At 38.1% G+C, this 18,422-nt stretch overlaps 1 protein-coding gene across 5 annotated transcripts in view; it reads left to right on the top strand.

Moving 5' to 3' along the window:
- Nucleotides 1-15,500, top strand: part of UACA (uveal autoantigen with coiled-coil domains and ankyrin repeats) — an 86,083-nt gene extending 70,583 nt beyond the window's left edge. For 3 of the 5 annotated variants that reach the window (XM_027553093.1, XM_027553096.1, XM_027553095.1), the window contains exons 14-19: nt 2,436-2,466; nt 3,336-3,388; nt 5,372-8,110; nt 9,702-9,854; nt 12,252-12,317; nt 14,772-15,126. In XM_027553093.1, coding sequence (XP_027408894.1) covers nt 2,436-2,466; nt 3,336-3,388; nt 5,372-8,110; nt 9,702-9,854; nt 12,252-12,317; nt 14,772-14,843 — 3,114 coding nt within the window. In that variant the 3' untranslated portion in view covers nt 14,844-15,126. Of the gene's footprint in view, nt 1-2,435; nt 2,467-3,335; nt 3,389-5,371; nt 8,111-9,701; nt 9,855-12,251; nt 12,318-14,771 lie in introns of all 5 variants that reach the window. The other 2 variants (XM_027553094.1, XM_027553097.1) reach the window with 1 other exon arrangement.
- The last annotated feature ends 2,922 nt before the right edge of the window (nt 15,501-18,422 follow it).

Here is an 18,422-nt window from a genome sequence, read left to right as displayed (position 1 = left end):
ATAATTTGTATGGAATATCCACTGCTATCTCATCTCGCTTGAAAGTCTTCATTAACTGCCACCAGCATTGCTGTATTATGTGTAATACTTAGTTCAGTTCAGTTCAGTTGCTCAGTCATGTCCGACTCTTTGCGACCCGATGGTTTACAGCACCCCAGGCCTCCCTGTCCATCACCAACTCCCGGAGTTTACCCAAACTCATATCCATTGAGTCAGTGATGCTATCCAGCCATCTCATCCTCTGTCATCCCCTTCTCCTCCAGCCTTCAATCTTTCCCAGCATCAGGGTCTTTTCAAATGAGTTGGCTCTTCGCATCAGGTGGCCAAAGTATTGGAGTTTCAGCTTCAACATCAGTCCTTCCAATGAATACCCAGGACTGATCGATCTCCTTTAGGATGGACTGGTTGGATCTCCTTGCAGTCCAAGGGACTCTCAAGAGTCTTTTCCAACACCACAGTTCAAAAGCATCAATTCTTCGGCACTCAGCTTTCTTTATAGTCCAATTCTGTCATCCATACATGACTACTGGAAAAGCCATAGCCTTGACTAGACAGAAGTTTGTTGGCAAAGTAATGTCTCTGCTTTTTAATATGCTATCTAGGTTAGTCATAGCTTTTCTTCCAAGGAGCAAGTGTTTTCTAATTTCATGGCTGCAGTCACCATCTGCAGTGATTTTGGAGCCCCCCAAAATAAAGTCTGATACTCTTTCCATTGTTTCCCCATCTATTTACCATAAAGTGATGGGACCAGATGCCATGATCTTAGTTTTCTGAATGTTGAGCTTCAAGCCAACTGTTTCATTCTCCTCCTTCACTTTCATCAAGAGGCTCTTTAGTTCTTCTTTGCTTTCTGCCATAAGGGTGGTGTCATCTGCAATCTGAGGTTATTGATATTTCTCCCGGCAATCTTGATTCCAGCTTGTGCTTCATGCAGTCCAGCATTTCTCATGATGTACTCTGCATATAAGTTAAATAAGTAGAGTAACAATATACAGCCTTGACGTACTCCTTTTCCTATTTGGAACCAGCCTGTTGTTCCATGTCCAGTTCTGACTGTTTCTTCTTGTCCTGCATACAGATTTCTCAAAAGGCAGGTCAGGTGGTCTGGTATTCCCATCTCTTTCAGAATTTTCCACAGTTTGTTGTGATCCACACAGTCAAACACTTTGGCGTAGTCAATAAAGCAGAAATAGATGTTTTTCTGGAACTCTCTTGCTTTTTCCATGATCCAACGGCTGTTGGCAATTTGATCTCTGGTTCCTCTGCCTTTTCTAAAACCAGCCTGAACATCTGGAAGTTCATGGTTCATGTATTGTTGAAGCCTGGCTTGGAGAATTTTGAGCATTACTTTACTAGCATGTGAGATGAGTGCAATTGTGTGGTACTTTATGTAGGCATTTTCCTTATTTTTATAGAACAAGTTTGGGAAACATGGATATTTTAGAACAATGCTAATTTTATGTTGTAACTCATGCATTTGTTGTCATTTGAGTCATCAAGGCAAGGTAATATGTCCAAACTAAGTTTTTTGAATTTCTTATGTGCCATGGCCTCCCTTCACCCATACATGTGTAAGTCCATTTACTACCTATTGCAGATTCTAGTATTAAATATTATTTAGAACACAGAGCTTACCTTAGTTTACAGATCTTTTTCCATACCCTTGGGGCAATAAGTATTAGTGGGACATTAATTTAGTTATTGAACTGTGGGCCGTTTTTATCATGGTCACTTATCAAAGTTTGACACACAGCCATTAGTATGAATATAGAAAAATATAGAAACATGATGTACATCTGCATATCTTTACTCTTGACAGTATAGTATTTTACTTTCTGTTAGGTTCTTTGTACTTGGCTTACTTGGGATAGGGAGCAATCCAAGTATACTTTAACTCAGAGTATCTAAATTTTCTCTATTATTCTCCTTTTCCTAACTGATGCATTGGTGGGCTTATTATAAACTGTATGCAGCTCTTTGCCTCAGCTCTTTGGTGTTTTATAAATCTGAAAGAAAGGGTTAGGCTAATGTTTCATAGTTGATGAGGTAAGGTTTCTGCTTCCCAACCGTGATATAGCAATTGATTTCTTGGTGCGATTGTGGCATTTCCTTCCTTTTGAGGTAAAGAAGCAGCAGAGAGTACGTATTCAGAGTTGTTTCAGTTCATTTGGAGCTTGCTTTTCTTTTGAACAGTCAAAGTTTTTTCTTGAAATACTTGTCTGCTTTTATTAAAATGCTTAGTGAAGTAGTTTATTCCCAACTGATCTCGCTAATTGTGCTTTGCCTTTTTGTGAGTTTGAGTAGAATAATGCCCAGGAGAAACAAGGAATGTTGAAAATATGGTTTTATGGCTGGATCATTTAGAGCTGAAATAGATACAGAATTTAACAAAATTGATTCATCTAAAATGTTTTAATGTATTCTTCTGATTTCAGAGTGATCATTTAGGATCAGGAAGTCATTTCAGTAAGTATGAAAGTATAGATTATCATTACAGTTCACCCAGTTGAAGCAAAAAAGAATGTTTATGCCTCTTTATTTTGTCTGACTATATGATACTCCTGCTGTAAAACTTCATCAACTGCTTGTATCTTATACCTCAGCATGGCACAGGGAAGAGGTTAAAATGACTCCTATAGTCTCTTAGCAGAAAATCTGGTAATCACTAAGGCTCTGATTTTCCTTAGGACCTAAATTTTTAAATTGTGTATTGTACAAATTACCAAATTTGCATATTGATTGTTAAGACATTTAACCTGTGATATTTGGGATTTGCTGTTTATTGAAAGAGACATAAACGTAGTTTTCTGATTTGGAAAAATCTTTGGATATAGCCTCACGCAGGTAAGCATTTTAGAATTGTTTAGATGTTCCATAAATACTTCTTTATTATTTTAAGACTTTACATAATTAATCTTCACTGTGTTTATTCTCCAATTTTAAAGTTTCTCTATAAAATCTAATTTTTTGCTTCCTATTGAATATTAAATTATTCCTTAGCTAAGTACAGTTGTAATATTCATCCTATAAATTGCAAATGATACCATTTTTATTTTGACTATAATATACATGTTTTATAATCATTTAACTTATTTAGTCTAACAGTTTTACATAATTCTAAAAGCCAACTTTGTATCTAGTCAAAAGACTATACATACTTTCCTTATGTATATAGAAAAATAAGTAAAAATATGGCCATTTTATAACAGGATAATTTTATTTTGTAAATCATGCTTCTTTTTTGTTTGAATAATAAAGGAGATAATAACACCAAATTAATGCTTAGCCTTCTTTGGTATGGATATTTAAGGTATCCTTTATTTGGATTTATTTAGGGAAAGAAGATATGCTTCTTAAACAAGGTCAAATGTACATGACAGACTCACAGGTAATGTTTTGTTTTAGAAAATATTTATAAAAATATTTGTGCCTTTTTAAAAAGAGGAAAGCCACATTGTTTATTTATCATCTGTATATACATTGAATTAAGTTTTCATTATCAAAGAAAAATTGGTCTTGTGGTCTTGAGTTTAATAAAAGCAGATACGCTGTGTTTAGTGCCCTCTAGAGTATTTTTGGTGACAGTGACTTAAAAGATTTGAGTTACAGTTTCATTGTCTTTGATAGTAGGCCTCTATTCTTTAACAGCAGTTGGCCAACTCTAAGTATTTGCCCATTTACAGGGGAGACAGGTATGAACAATTCAAAAAGCATTCTTTTGACTTTGAGAGGTATTGTTCCTTGAATTCAAATGTGTATTCTATATTTGGGAAATTTATCTCAAAATAAAGCTTCCGAGAGGGAGTGTTGTCTGATTCTATTACTTAACTGCTCTTCACTTTTAGTTTCCAGTGGATACAAGGTTTGCCTTCCTAGCACCCTCTATGGACTGCAGGACTGATAAATATTTGGTCTTTTAAAGGTTTTATATATATACCTTCATCATCCATGGGCAGAGTGAGTTAGCCTTTATGATGTCTAGGATCACTCTAAGTTGGAAATTTCTAAGATTCTAAGTTGAGAGAATGGATGTCAATTAACTGAATAATATTTAAGAAGATAAGATAAATATTTGATTATAGTAAAATAAGTATGGAAATTGTGAACCTGTGTAAGTAATTAGTTGGTAAATTATAGTAGTCTTAGTCTAAAGATAACTGGTAAGTTGAAAGCAGACTGAGGCTGAGAAATTATTCCATGTTGTTAATTTTCTTCTTTGGGTTTCCCAGGTGGCTCAGTAGTAAAGAATCCACCTGCCAACGCAGGAGACATGGATTCGATCCCTGGGTTGGGAAGAGCCCCTGCAGGAGGAAATGGCAACCCACTCTAGTATTTTTGCCTGGAGAATCCCATAGACAGAAGAGCTTGGCAAGTCATAGTCCATAGAATTGCAAAGAATCAGACACGACTGAGTGACTAAGCACAGCATGGTTTTCTTCTTCATCAATGGGAAGGCAGTGTTAATTGAAGTGAACAACAGTAAAACCTGCCTATTAAAATAGTGGGACACACTCATAGCACATGGCTTTTATCAGTACTTTAAAAGAGCCCTTGCTGTAATATGGTGGATAGGGAAAAATAGAAATAGTTAAATTTAATATTTCATGGTTATATGTTCTGTATTCTGGTACTTATGAAATATTTCAGTGAGAACTTAAATTATACTTCTTTTTGTCAGCATTTAATAGAAGAAACAAGATGTTGATTCAATTTTGTAGTAAGAGCGTATGCTAAATTCTAATTTATCATTCTGTTTGAAAGAAGAAAACATGATTATATTTTGTGAATTAATTAATATCATTCTCTTGATTCTTATACTAGCTAGGTTTATTTTGGTATTATTTTTATAATTTAAACATTACACTTGAGTTAGCATTGAGGGAACTCAGAGGTCAATATATGTTATTAGATAATAATATATCATTGTATAAAGTTATTTGCAGATTTAAAATTGCAAAACCCTTGTTTTTACTCAAGGGCTCTGATGACTTTCTTCAGAATTTGAAGTTCTAAGCACATCATGTTCTGTAAAACATAGAAATAGTAAATGTATTTTGATCAGTTGACATTCATTGGTAGATATTATGAAAAGAGAAAGAGAAAAAAGTCCCCAGAGGCCACAACTGTTTCCTTCTTTGGTCTGCCAGAAATACATGTAAAGTGAACAGGCTTTCAAAATGTCACTGCATCAAGGAAATCATACCTAGAACTGTTTTTCTTACCTCAAAAATCAGTACTACTATATTTTTCTAATATACTAGCCTGGAAACCCTTTGGCTACTGATGATGTGGCAACTTTAAAGTTTGGTAAATAAGTGTCTTCTTTAGGCTTTGGGATTGATATTTTATTGTGTTACTATTATTTTTGCAGTGTACTTCCACAGGCATGCCAGTCCATATGCAAAGCCGATCTATGTTAAGACCACTGGAGCTAGCCTTACCTAATCAAGCCTCATATTCGGAAAACGAAATTTTAAAGAAAGAATTAGAAGCAATGAGAACTTTCTGTGATTCAGCAAAACAAGACAGACTCAAACTCCAAAATGAACTGGCTCACAAGGTGGCGGAGTGCAAGGCCTTAGCATTGGAATGTGAAAGGGTGAAAGAGGATTCAGATGAGCAGATAAAGCAACTAGAAGATGCCTTGAAAGACGTGCAGAAGAGAATGTATGAGTCGGAAGGTAAAGTGAAACAAATGCAGACACATTTTCTTGCCTTGAAAGAGCACCTGACAAGTGATGCGGCCACTGGGAACCACAGGCTGGTGGAGGAACTGAAGGATCAGTTGAAAGACATGAAAGTGAAATACGAAGGTGCGTCCGCAGAAGTGGGGAAATTGAGAAACCAAATCAAACAAAATGAAATGTTAGTTGAAGAGTTTAAGAGAGATGAGGGCAAGCTGATGGAAGAGAATAAGCGACTGCAGAAGGAGTTGAGCATGTGTGAACTGGAGCGAGAGAAGAGAGGAAGGAAGCTCACTGAGATGGAAGGCCAGTTAAAGGACTTGTCAGCCAAGCTGGCCCTTTCTATTCCAGCAGAGAAATTTGAAAACATGAAGAGCTTGTTATCAAATGAACTAAACGAGAAGGCAAAAAAATTAATAGATGTGGAAAGAGAATATGAAAGATCACTTAATGAAACTAGACCATTAAAGAGAGAACTTGAGAATTTGAAGGCCAAACTGGCTCAGCACGTCAAACCAGAGGAACATGAGCAGCTCAAGAGCAGATTAGAGCAGAAGTCAGGAGAACTTGGGAAGAGGATCACTGAGTTAACATCGAAAAATCAGACGTTACAAAAGGAAATCGAAAAGGTCTGCCTGGATAATAAGCTCCTTACACAACAAGTAAATAACTTAACAACTGAAATGAAAAATCATTACGTCCCTTTAAAAGTAAGTGAAGAAATGAAAAAGTCACATGATGTAATTGTTGATGATTTGAATAAAAAGCTTTCAGATGTGACACACAAATATACAGAAAAGAAGTTGGAAATGGAGAAGTTGCTTATGGAAAATGCCAGTTTAAGTAAAAATGTCAGCCGCCTGGAAACTGTGTTCATACCTCCCGAGAGACACGAAAAAGAAATGATGGCTCTGAAATCCAATATCACTGAACTTAAGAAGCAGCTGTCTGAACTTAATAAAAAATGTGGTGAAGACCAAGAGAAAATATATTCACTCATGTCTGAAAACAATGATTTGAAAAAGACCATGAGTCATCAGTATGTGCCCGTGAAAACCCATGAAGAGATTAAAACTGCCTTGAGTAGCACATTGGATAAAACCAATAGAGAATTAGTAGATGTGAAGAAGAAGTGTGAAGATATAAATCAAGAATTTGTGAAAATAAAAGATGAGAACGAAATATTAAAAAGAAATCTGGAGAACACTCAGAACCAAGTAAAAGCTGAGTACATCAGCCTAAGAGAGCATGAAGAAAAGATGAGTGGCCTAAGGAAGAGCATGAAGAAGGTCCAGGACAACAGCGCTGAAATACTGGCTAACTACAAAAAAAGCCAGGAGGAGATTGTCACCCTGCATGAGGAGATTGCAGCCCAGAAGAGAGAACTCGACATGATACAGGAATGCATCAAGCTAAAATATGCTCCGATCATCAGCTTGGAAGAGTGTGAGAGAAAATTTAAAGCCACTGAGAAAGAACTAAAAGAACAGTTATCCCAGCAGACACAGAAGTATAATACCAGCGAAGAAGAGGCCAAGAAGTGCAAGCAAGAGAATGACAAGTTAAAGAAGGAGATCCTCACTCTTCAGAAGGATCTAAAGGATAAGAATGTTCACATTGAGAATTCTCATGAAACAGAAAGAGCATTAAGCAGAAAAACAGAAGAGCTGAACAGACAGTTAAAAGACCTGTTGCAGAAATACACAGAGGCAAAGAAGGAGAAAGAGAAGCTCGTGGAGGAAAATGCCAAGCAGACTTCTGAGATCCTTGCAGCACAAACTCTTTTGCAGAAGCAGCATGTTCCGCTGGAGCAGGTTGAGTCCCTGAAAAAATCTCTTAGTGGTACAATCGAGACACTCAAGGAAGAACTGAAGACTAAGCAGAGATGTTATGAGAAAGAGCAGCAGACAGTGACCCAACTGCGGCAGATGCTGGAGAATCAGAAGAACTCCTCTGTGCCCCTGGCTGAGCATTTGCAGGTTAAGGAAGCATTTGAGAAAGAAGTTGGAATCATAAAAGCTAGCTTGAGAGAAAAGGAAGAAGAAAGCCAAAACAAAACTGAAGAGGTCTCCAAACTCCAGTCTGAGATTCAGAATACTAAACAAGCGTTAAAAAAATTAGAGACTCGGGAGGTGGTTGATTTGTCGAAATATAAAGCAACGAAAAGCGATTTGGAGACACAGATTTCCGACTTAAACGAAAAATTGGCCAATCTGAATAGGAAGTATGAGGAAGTATGTGAGGAGGTTTTGCATGCCAAAAAGAAGGAACTGTCTGCTAAAGATGAGAAGGAATTGCTCCATTTCAGCATAGAGCAAGAAATCAAAGATCAGCAGGAACGATGTGACAAATCCTTAACAACCATCACGGAGCTACAGAGAAGAATACAGGAATCTGCCAAACAAATCGAAGCAAAAGATAATAAGGTAATAATAATACTTTAGGGAAGCATGGCTTGGTGTTGGCAACCCCAGGGCAGAACTGCCAGGGTACGATAGGACTCTTTACTGTAGCACTCCACAAGACAGGTTTACCAAAGCATTGACAAAGTGATCATTAAATGCCACCTTTTTAGTCTGGCTATGAATATGCCAAAAACAAAACAGAGTTGAGAAGAAGGTAAAGTTACACAAACAGAAATCAAAAGCAGTTTTCTTTTTGTTTTCTCATCTGGTTCAGCCAAGAACTGAACCAGGACGGATAGGGAGACTCAAGATTCACTTGCCTCAAAAATGAATTATCAAAACCCAGGGAGTTTTAGGCCACCTAAAGAATGGGAAAGGAAAAAAAATTAAACTATGTTTCTGGGCTGCAAGAAGCTGAAGACACTGCAGAGCCTCCCAGAATTTGAAGCCTCCCAGAATCTTGAAACTCACTCATACCAGTAAATTGAGCCCTCCAACTCACTGTACATTTTATCTTCCTTTAGACAGAATGTCTTTGTGCCTCCTTTCTACCTGCTTAAATTCTCTACATTCCCTAATGCCCACATCATCACTTAACTCTCCTTCCTAAAGCCTTCATTGGCCAATCTAGCCTACAGTAAACGGTTCATCTCCTAAAATGTATGTTGTGTTTTGGGTTTGACATCTATTTACAGCATATATATTACCATGTCAGAATGATATGGGTTGTCTTCCAGCCAGTTTTTAAGAGCAGATTCATAACTTTTCTTTCCTTCTTACTGTTCATCCTCATTGTACAATTTACAGAACAGGTGCTCAATAACATTTTCAAAACTGGTAGTTGAATAAAGTATGTACTAGGAAGATGAGAAATCAGGGAGATTGGATGCAGTTTTATTTTACCCATTCCAATAATTATTAAATGCCTTCTACCTGCCAGGTGCTGTGTTCAGTGCTGGGAATACAGGGACACAGCCACAGCTTCAGCCCAGTCGAGTGGTACAAGTCCTGACCTTCTGACATGTCTGCTCGTATGACCTAGAACTTTAGTGCCCTCACCTTGTTTGGAAATCAGTTATGAATATAATAACAAATTATTAATTTCCACTTATAATTGTTGCCACTTATTAAGCACATTCTACATACCAAGGAGCTTCCCAGGTGGCACTAGTGGTAAAGAACTTGTCTGCCAATGCAAGAGACGTAAGAGACACAGCTTCGATCCCTGGATTGGGAAGATCCCCTGGAGGAGGGCATCGCAACCAACTCCAGTATTCTTGCCTGGAGAATCCCATGGACAGAGGAGCCTGGCGGGCTACTGTTCATAGGGTCGGACATGACTGAAGTGACTTAGCACGCACACCCATACACCAAACATATATTAGGATTTTACTTGATTTTCTTAACTATGAAAGATTTTCCCCGTACTGGGAGGAAATCATATACTGCACATACTGTTGAAACAATCTTAACAGTATTCATTCCTCAATTTTCTGGTATATAAAGGTAAATTTTGTGTCTCAGAGAATGAGTCTGTGTAAAGATGTTCCTTATAAGTGAATAGATGACTAATACGTGTTTTTCCCACAATCTTTTTTTTTTTTTCCATAAGATAACTGAACTGCTCAATGATGTGGAGAGATTAAAACAGGCCCTCAATGGCCTTTCCCAGCTCACCTATGGAAGTGGGAGTCCCAGCAAGAGGCAGAGTCAGCTGATTGACAGCCTGCAGCAGCAGGTCAGGTCCCTGCAGCAGCAGCTGGCGGTGAGTACCTGGGACCTGCAGGGCTTCATGCTGGGATGTGCAGGGTCACCTTTGCTTGTTGGTAAAATCTTATTTAGAAATCAGATTAATTTGTGGCTGTGTTCAGATCCAAGAATATAATCATTTTTGCCAGAAGTTATTTCTACCAGTGCTGCGATATCATTTTGGTGTGCTTGTTGTGTACCAGGCACTATACTAAGCGTTTTGTGTACTTGATCTGTAAACTTGATCTTCTTCACAGTCCTACAAGGTTTCATTCAGCCCCCCATTTAATTCTTAAGGAAACAAAGACGAAAATATGCCTGAGGTCATACAGCTAGGATTTAATCCTGGGATTTACTCCAAATCTGATAGCTTTCCAACTGTTGCAGACTCTAAAATACTGGTCCACTTCTTCCCTGATAGCCCAATTGGTAAAGAATCCACCTGCAATGCAGGAGACCCCTGTTCAATTCTTGGGTCAGGAAGATCCGCTGGAGAAGGGATAGGCTGCCTACTCCAGTATTCTTAGGCTTTCCTTGTGGCTCAGCTGGTAAAGAATCTGCCTGCAATGTGGGAGACCTGGGTTTGACCCTTGGGTTGGGAAGATTTCCTGGAGAAGGGAAAGGCTACCCACTCCAGTATTCTGGCCTGGAGAATTCCATGGATGGTATAGTCCATGGGGTCACAGAGTCGGACACCACTGAGCGACTTTCACTTTCAAACTAAAGGAAGCTTCCCAGGTGGCACAATGGTAAAGAACCTGCCTGCCGATGCAGGAGACGCAGGAGACCTGGGTTTGATCCCCGGGTCAGGGAGATCCCCTGGAGTAGGAAATGGCAACCTACGGTAGTATTCTTGCCTGGAAAATTCCAGGGACAGAGGTGCCTGGTGGGCTACAGTTCATGGAATCACAAAAGTTAGACATGACAGGGCACACTTTTTAAAATAATCTTTTATCCTTATGAATAATGGTAGGCATTCTTATGGTTTTTATACATTATATCCTTATATATTAAAAGAAAATATCTGTTTGTATGTACATTCATAAATACCTGTGTGGTTATGTATCTCCTTTATATATTAAAAGAAAACATCTGGATTAAGAAGGTAAAGTTGGGAGCTCAGTTCTAAACCCTGCCACTTAAAAGAGAGTGACATGATACATTCCCCTTAATCCTTGGCTTCCTCATCCTTAGAATAGGATAATATGAACTGATTGCTTGCTTGTTTCCTTTTTTTAGTTGAATGAGCTGTGAAGCTAAGTAAAATGTAGCCCAATCAAATGTAAATTGTTGGGTACTATTTTTCTAATGTATAGGAATTTGTTGTGAGTTGTTTTTGAATAGAAGAAAGTTATTTTTTCAAGTGTTCATTTTATAACACTCTTGGCCTATAGATTAATGATGACATATTGCTGATTTGGATCTTACCGAAAGGATGTGGTAGATTTTTCAGTATTCGGAAATATTTGTTTATTATTTATTATGTTCATGACACTGTGCTAAGCACTGTCAGGGATAAAGAGAGTAGACAGTCCCTGTCCCCAAGGGTTCCGGGTAGTTAGGCAAAGTGTATCTCCATAAAAAATAAAATAATGAGACAAAAATATCAGATATAGAATTGAGTCTACAGTCCCGGGATCTAAGGGATATGAACTCCCAGGAAGGAAAGGTTACTGATGTGGTGGAGCTGGTTTGAACGAGGGAGGGAGTACCTGGGCTGCACTTGTATACGGATGGTGTCTTGGTAGGTGAAAGGAAAGCAGAGCCTCCCTCAGGCAGAGGAAACAGAGTGAAGCAGGGCCTGGAAATGGAATCAAGTGGCGTGCGTGCCTCAGGGCAATGAAAGGCCTCTAGGTTGGCCAGTCCTGGGAGCTGCGTCTGAGGCCCAGTTGTGGAGGCTGTTGAGAATCAAGCTGATGCATTCCAGTTCCCTCTTACAGATATGAAATATTAGGTATTAGCTGATGAGGTATCACCCAAGATTTTTGAGTGAAAAGTGATGTGAGGACAGAGTTACTTGAGTCTCAGTAGCATGAAAGGAATAAAGTCTAGAGACAGGTGATGAGACGGGAAGTTTTTGCAATAATCTAAAGCATACGTTAGTAAGTGTCTGGATAATTTCCTGGCATTAGATGTAATCTAAGGCAATAATTTCATATTACCTAGGATGAGTGGCATTGCTTTCACTGTGAATGTTCCAAAACTTTCTTTAGAAAAGTTTATACTGTTGTTTTGGTATGGAATTTTGCATCTGGTGGGTCCAAGGTGGTTTGTTATCAGAATATAGCAGGAGCACTTTAATAATACTACTGCTTAGAAGCATCAGGCCTGAGGACAGCATTGTTACAAACCTCCATGTGTTTGAAAACATGAATGCTGATAGTCTGACCTCCCCATCTTTCCACACTTGTAGGATGCCGACAGACAGCACCAAGAAGTAATTGCAATTTATCGGACACACCTTCTTAGTGCTGCACAGGTAAAGTAGAACTACTCCTTTGGATAGGATATCATTTTAGAGAAAATAATTCTTTATTTTCCAGTAAATTTATGTGAAAGTCACTGATGTTTAAAGTAGTTGTACCCCCATATGCTTATTTTAAAATAATTGTTTCTTTTAATCATGGGTTGCATGTCTTCCGGAGAAATTTACAAAGCTGTGTGGCAACACAGCATCTTAAATTTAGTGTTGTCTCCATCTGCTTGTCACTCATTTTGCAGACAGTTTGGCAACATGTGACAGCAGCACACAGTTCTAGTATCGCTAGCTGGAGAGAGTGCCTGACATCCACACATGGCTGTTGCTGAAAGAGGAGAGGAGGAAGAACTTCACTGTTTCTTGGTAGCTCAGAAGTGTTTCTTTGAAATGTAGAGAATACCAAAAAAGTGACAAGTGTGCACAGAATTGTAATAATACAAGAAAGAGAGGTTCTGTTAGAATATCAGTAGTAGTTATTTTTTGAGCCTTAATCTCAGTGAAGACCACAGATTGCCTTCTTGAGGGGTGTAATGAGAACACTATTTAAAAAATCACACTAAGAAATATGTTTAACATATGAAGTGTTTTATACTTAATACTCTGTAGAAACACCATCAGCATCTCCAAAATTCTCAGGGTAGATTTTTTGGGAAGACAGTCGAGACAATGTTAGAATAGCAATAGGAGGTGAGATGTAATAGAAATTGTTTAGGATTTGAAGTGTTCACACTGGGGAAAAAAAAAGAAGGTCATTTTTAGAAAAAGAACTAGGTAAAATAAAAAGAGATTTTTACAGTATCAATTTCTTAAAAAGGCCTGCCTTTTCTGTAGGAGATAAAGGGGAAACCAATGGAAAAGGACGAATAATATGGAAAAGTCTCTTTGGCTGCTTTCTTTTGAGTAGATAGAAGATGAGCTGGGGTTTGAAAGTTATTATTGTAATTACTAGAGAAGACTGTTAATGGGTAGCAGGGTGGGGAGTTCTTTGGAGGGAAAATAGTAGAAAAGTATGGAAGCTCTGTGTTAGTGAGGGGGAACTTGCTTGGCTCTGCTTCTGGCCAAGGCGGGGAGCAGCATACTGAAAGACAGCAAACCTAACAAGCCTATCAACTTTTTATCATGTATGCTTCAGAAATTCGAAATTTTTTTCTACTGACTCCTAATGAAACATAACAAAAGCAATTGGCATATGAAATAGTCTTGCCTTCTGCCATCATAAAGTTAACTAAGAAATTCAGTTTAGTCAACTATGGCTAATGTTTGGAATTTAAACATCCTGCTGTTATAGAAACAGATTTTGGAAGCTAAACTTTTTATATTAATAGGAAGTGTTATGCTGAAATCCATTCAAGTGCTCAAGCAAAGGAAAAGGGAAGGGGGGTGGCTGTTATAAGCCCACCATATTGACTTGCATTTAATCAACCTCTTGCCATCATTTTAACTTTAAAGTGCTCTTTCTAAATATAAGCAGATAACATTCATGTTAAAAGACCTCAACATAACTAGTAAAAGGGGAAATAAACAAGGAGGTAACCATTTTTCACTGCTGGGATTGGCAAATATTAAACAAAAGGATAATCTGTAGCACTGGCCAGGGCATTGTGGGAAATGGACACTTATACCCTGTTGGTAGGAGTGTAGCTTGTCATTATCTCTGTAGAGGGAAATTTTGTAGTACTTGGCAAAATTTAAAAATTGAGGCTGCTTTTTTGACCCAGCAATTTCTTCTCTAGGAATCTGCTGTGAAAGATTGGAAACTCCATAAATGTCTATTTTTGAGAGAATGAATAAAGAAATTATCATACACACAGTAGAATATTATACAATAATTACAAATAATTAAGGCAGGGAATTCTAGTGGTTAAGACTCTGGCTTTCACTTCCATGGACCCAGGTTCGATTCCTGGTTGGGGAACTAGGATCCCACAAGCCATGTGGTGTGTCCAATAAATAAATGAATAAAAATAAGCAGTAACTTGAAAAAGATTTCTGTAACACTAGGTGGAAAGGCAAATTGCAAAATAATATATATGATCCTACTTGTGTAAAAAATATAAATATAGGAATTTTCATTAATTACTTTTCTGGTAAAAAAAACTTGGCAGAAGCAAAAGAAACTTTTCCTTGTAGTAGTTTACTTTGCTCATCTGTAACTTACGCTGCCTCTATCACCTGAGCCGTTAATAAAAAGAGAGAAAGAAGTTTGTCCATCTGTTCTCTGATACTAGACATTTAGAGTCACTGGTGTGCACTACTTTTACATTGATTGTCCTTTCTATGATAGAGCTCTACTCTGTTTTCCAATAAAATGTTTAGAATGTCACCACGATGGTGAGGATTTAGCATTTGGTGAATCACAACCAATAAGGACCTGTTATAAAGCCCTGTGTCTTAAGAATTTGTGTGTGAATGAAGATGACATAAAATACTTCTCCCCTCTCCTCTTTCTCCCAGGGTCACATGGATGAGGATGTGCAGGCCGCCTTACTGCAGATCATACAGATGCGGCAGGGGCTCGTGTGCTAGTCGGCACCCCCCAGCCCACAGTGGCTTTCCCTGCTGGTGCTGAGCATTCTGTGCGCAACTTCATGGCCTTTCTGGGCCTCGCTGTGCTAGTATAATTAAAATAAAGTGTATTTTGATCCATCAGTAGGTTTTTAATTTACACAGATATGTTGCTGAGTTCTTCAATATGAGTTCAAATCTTATATTCTGTGTATGTTAATTTTACAATTAGACAAACAACATTAACACTTTGCCTTGGATTGTTTGAATTGATTGAGTACCCAGTAAAACCTGAGCCAACTGAGTGGGTCCATTTGAAGAGGGGTTAGGCGGAAATAATTATTTAAAGGTTTCTTCCAGAGAAATTAATTGGGTTGGGAGACTCTTTTAAGTGCATCAGAAGATCTTTCAGGTCCTCAGTCAAGCCATGAGACCTCATGAAGTTTCAAGGAACACATGGTAACTTGGCCAAGTTCCATTTTTATTCAAGTAACTTAATGAGTGCCTTTGACTTCTTTTGGAGATACACATTTTTTTTCTTTTTACACTAGTAACATTTATGCCTTTTAAAGTAAATTTCATTTCACAGATGGTTTGCAGTGCTAAATTACATTTAGGTTAAGAACAGGCAAGGGTGGAATATATCAGGAATTCATAATAAAATTGCCTCATAATCTCCATAATGGTATCTTGATTTTCACTTGTGGTGACTTTTCTTGCCAGAGTATGTAGAAAACTGTGATTAATGGTATACTAGATTTTTCAAAGCGTCAAAAGTTTTAGACTTTTTTTTTTAGTAATTACTCTGACATTTGCTACTATAGTAACCAAGCACTCATTATGTATGCATCCTCCAAATGTTTTGTACTTATTTATAGGAAAATTGCACTAATGAGATTAATAATGTAAAAGGCAGTTTTCTTGCAAAATTAGCATTTGAGAATGGATTTTAGAGGACAGATCTTTAAGGATTTAGACAAAGTGCAGTAACATAGTAAACTCTAAGAATATAGATAGCAAGAAAATAATGCAATTGGACATGTTTATAGTAAATATTATAACCAACCATTTTTATTATTTCTGTCTCCTTAAGGAAAGTTTATGTGTTTTGTTATTTTATTAATATTTTATTTACAATTCAGATTAAAAATTACTAATTTGACTATTAGCAAATAAACTACACAAATGAATCATTTCAATGCAAGTTTTTTTTTAAATTGCAAAATGTGCCTTAGCAATAATCTTTGAGCATCCTGAACCAGGTTTTTGATCCCATTTTTATCAATTACAAGGACAAAGGACCATCAGAATAACTTATCCCACCACAGGATAAACTATCATAGTTCTTCAATATAGAAACAACAGCGAAAAGTCAGAAATGGATTTATTTTTAATTCTTTAGTTAAGTATACACAGTTTTCATAAGCAATATTTAGATTCTTTAAATTTTATGTTAAATGTTGTCCTTCAGCATGAGCTCTATTTCATGAGTTTTAAGTCACCTATTGAAGCTCTGGAATAGAGAAGTTCTTAACTGAATAATTTTCAGTGTTATACTTTCCTTATTAGGGATGGTAAGGGAACCCCTGTATGGGTTTATATATGTTTTATTTTGTCTTCAGCCATCAAAAAAAAAATTTTTTTTCTGTGGAATATTGTTTTGAACATCCTTGTAAGAGATTTACAAGGTGATCAAGTCCATTTGCTATTTTTGGAGAATTTTGGGTAGAGAATGATGGGGTGCAAAGTACAGATCAGTTCATTTCAGTTCAGTCGCTCAGTTGTATCTGACTCTTTGCAACCCCATGAACCGCAGCATGCCAGGCTCCCCTGTCCATCACCAACTCCTGGAGTTCACTCAAACCCATGTTCATCACATGACACCTATTTTCATTTAGCTATGTAGAATGCAATATCAAGTAACCTCCTTGAATTAACCTCATTTTCTCATTCACTCACCTCTGGATGTCAAATGCAGAGCTCATACAAGCCTTAACAAATGAAACATACAATGTGTGATGCTGGTCTCTTTGCTGTTCTGTATTCAGAAAGACTGAAGTCTGAACTTAGGCCAAGAGGAATGTCAGTTGTCTAAGATACGAGTGCTCTCTGAAAGAATCACTGAATCCCTATGGGAGTGCAGCCCTTCGTTGAAAGCTTTATTAGTGTTTGTTGCTTGTTGTTTTTTTTTTTAAATCACTCCTACTTCATCAGAAAAGCTCATTCCTTTTAACAGAGGGTTAGTATTATAAAGAACCTTTAAAATAAAATATTAATGCAATGAACATCTTAAAATTTAATAATCCAGTGACTCTAAGCACTGGCTCAGTTTCAGTTCAGTTCAGTTGCTCAGTCATGTCTGACTCTTTGCGACCCCATGGACTGAAGCACACCAGGCTTCCCTGTCCATCACCAACTCCTGGACCCTACTCAAACTCATGTCCATCGCATCGGCCTTCTCTTCCTGCCTTCAATCTATCCCAGCATTGGTCTTTTCCAATGAGTCAATTCGTCGCCTCAGATGGCCAAAGTATTGGAGTTTCAGCTTCGGCATCAGTCTTTCCAATGAATATTCAGGACTGACTTCCTTTAGGATTGACTGGTTGGATCTCCTTGCAGTCCAAGGGACTCTCAAGAGTCTTCTCCAACACCACAGTTCAAAAGCACCAATTTTTGGTGCTCAGCTCTGTTTATAGTCCAGCTCTCACATCCATACATGACTACTGGAAGAACTATAGCTTTGATTCAGTTCAGTTTAGTCACTCAGTCGTGTCCGACTCTTTGTGCCCCATGAATCACAGCACGCCAAGCCTCCCTGTCCATCTCCAACTCCTGGAGTTCACTCAGACTCAACGTCCATCGAGTCAGTGATGCCATCCAGCCATCTCATCCTCTGGCGTCCCCTTCTCCTCCTGCCCCCAATCCCTCCCAGCATCAGAGTCTTTTCCAATGAACCAACTCTTCACATGAGGTGGCCAAAGTACTGGAGTTTCAGCTTTAGCATCATTCCTTCCAAAGCAATCCCAGGGCTGATCTCTTTCAGAATGGACTGGTTGGATCTCCTTGCAGTCCAAGGGACTCTCAAGAGTCTTCTCCAACCACAGTTCAAAAGCATCAATTCTTCGGCGCTCAGCTTTCTTCACACTCCAACTCTCACATCCATACATGACCACAGGAAAAACCATAGCCTTGACTAGACGAACCTTTGTTGGCAAAGTAATATCTCTGCTTTTGAATATGCTATCTAGGTTGGTCATAACTTTCCTTCCAAGGAGTAAGTGTCTTTTTATTTCATGGCTGCTGTCACCATCTGCAGTGATATTGGAGCCTAAAAAAGTAAAGTCTGACACTTTTTCCACTGTTTCCCCATCTATTTCCCATGAAGTGATGGGACCAGATGCCATGATCTTCATTTTTTGAATGTTGAGCTTTAAGCCAACTTTTTCATTCTCCACTTTCACTTTCATCAAGAGGCTTTTTAGTTTCTCTTCACTTTCTGCCATAAGGGTGATGTCATCTGCATATCTGAGGTTATTGATATTTCTCCCGGCAATCTTGATTCCAGCTTGTGCTTCTTCCAGCCCAGCGTTTCTCATGATG

The sequence above is a fragment of the Bos indicus x Bos taurus genome, chromosome 10, assembly GCF_003369695.1.
Source record: "Bos indicus x Bos taurus breed Angus x Brahman F1 hybrid chromosome 10, Bos_hybrid_MaternalHap_v2.0, whole genome shotgun sequence".
In the NCBI taxonomy this organism is placed as follows: domain Eukaryota; kingdom Metazoa; phylum Chordata; class Mammalia; order Artiodactyla; family Bovidae; genus Bos; species Bos indicus x Bos taurus.
The sequence above is the reverse complement of the archived record's forward strand: the minus strand, read 5'-3'. Positions and strand labels throughout refer to the sequence as shown.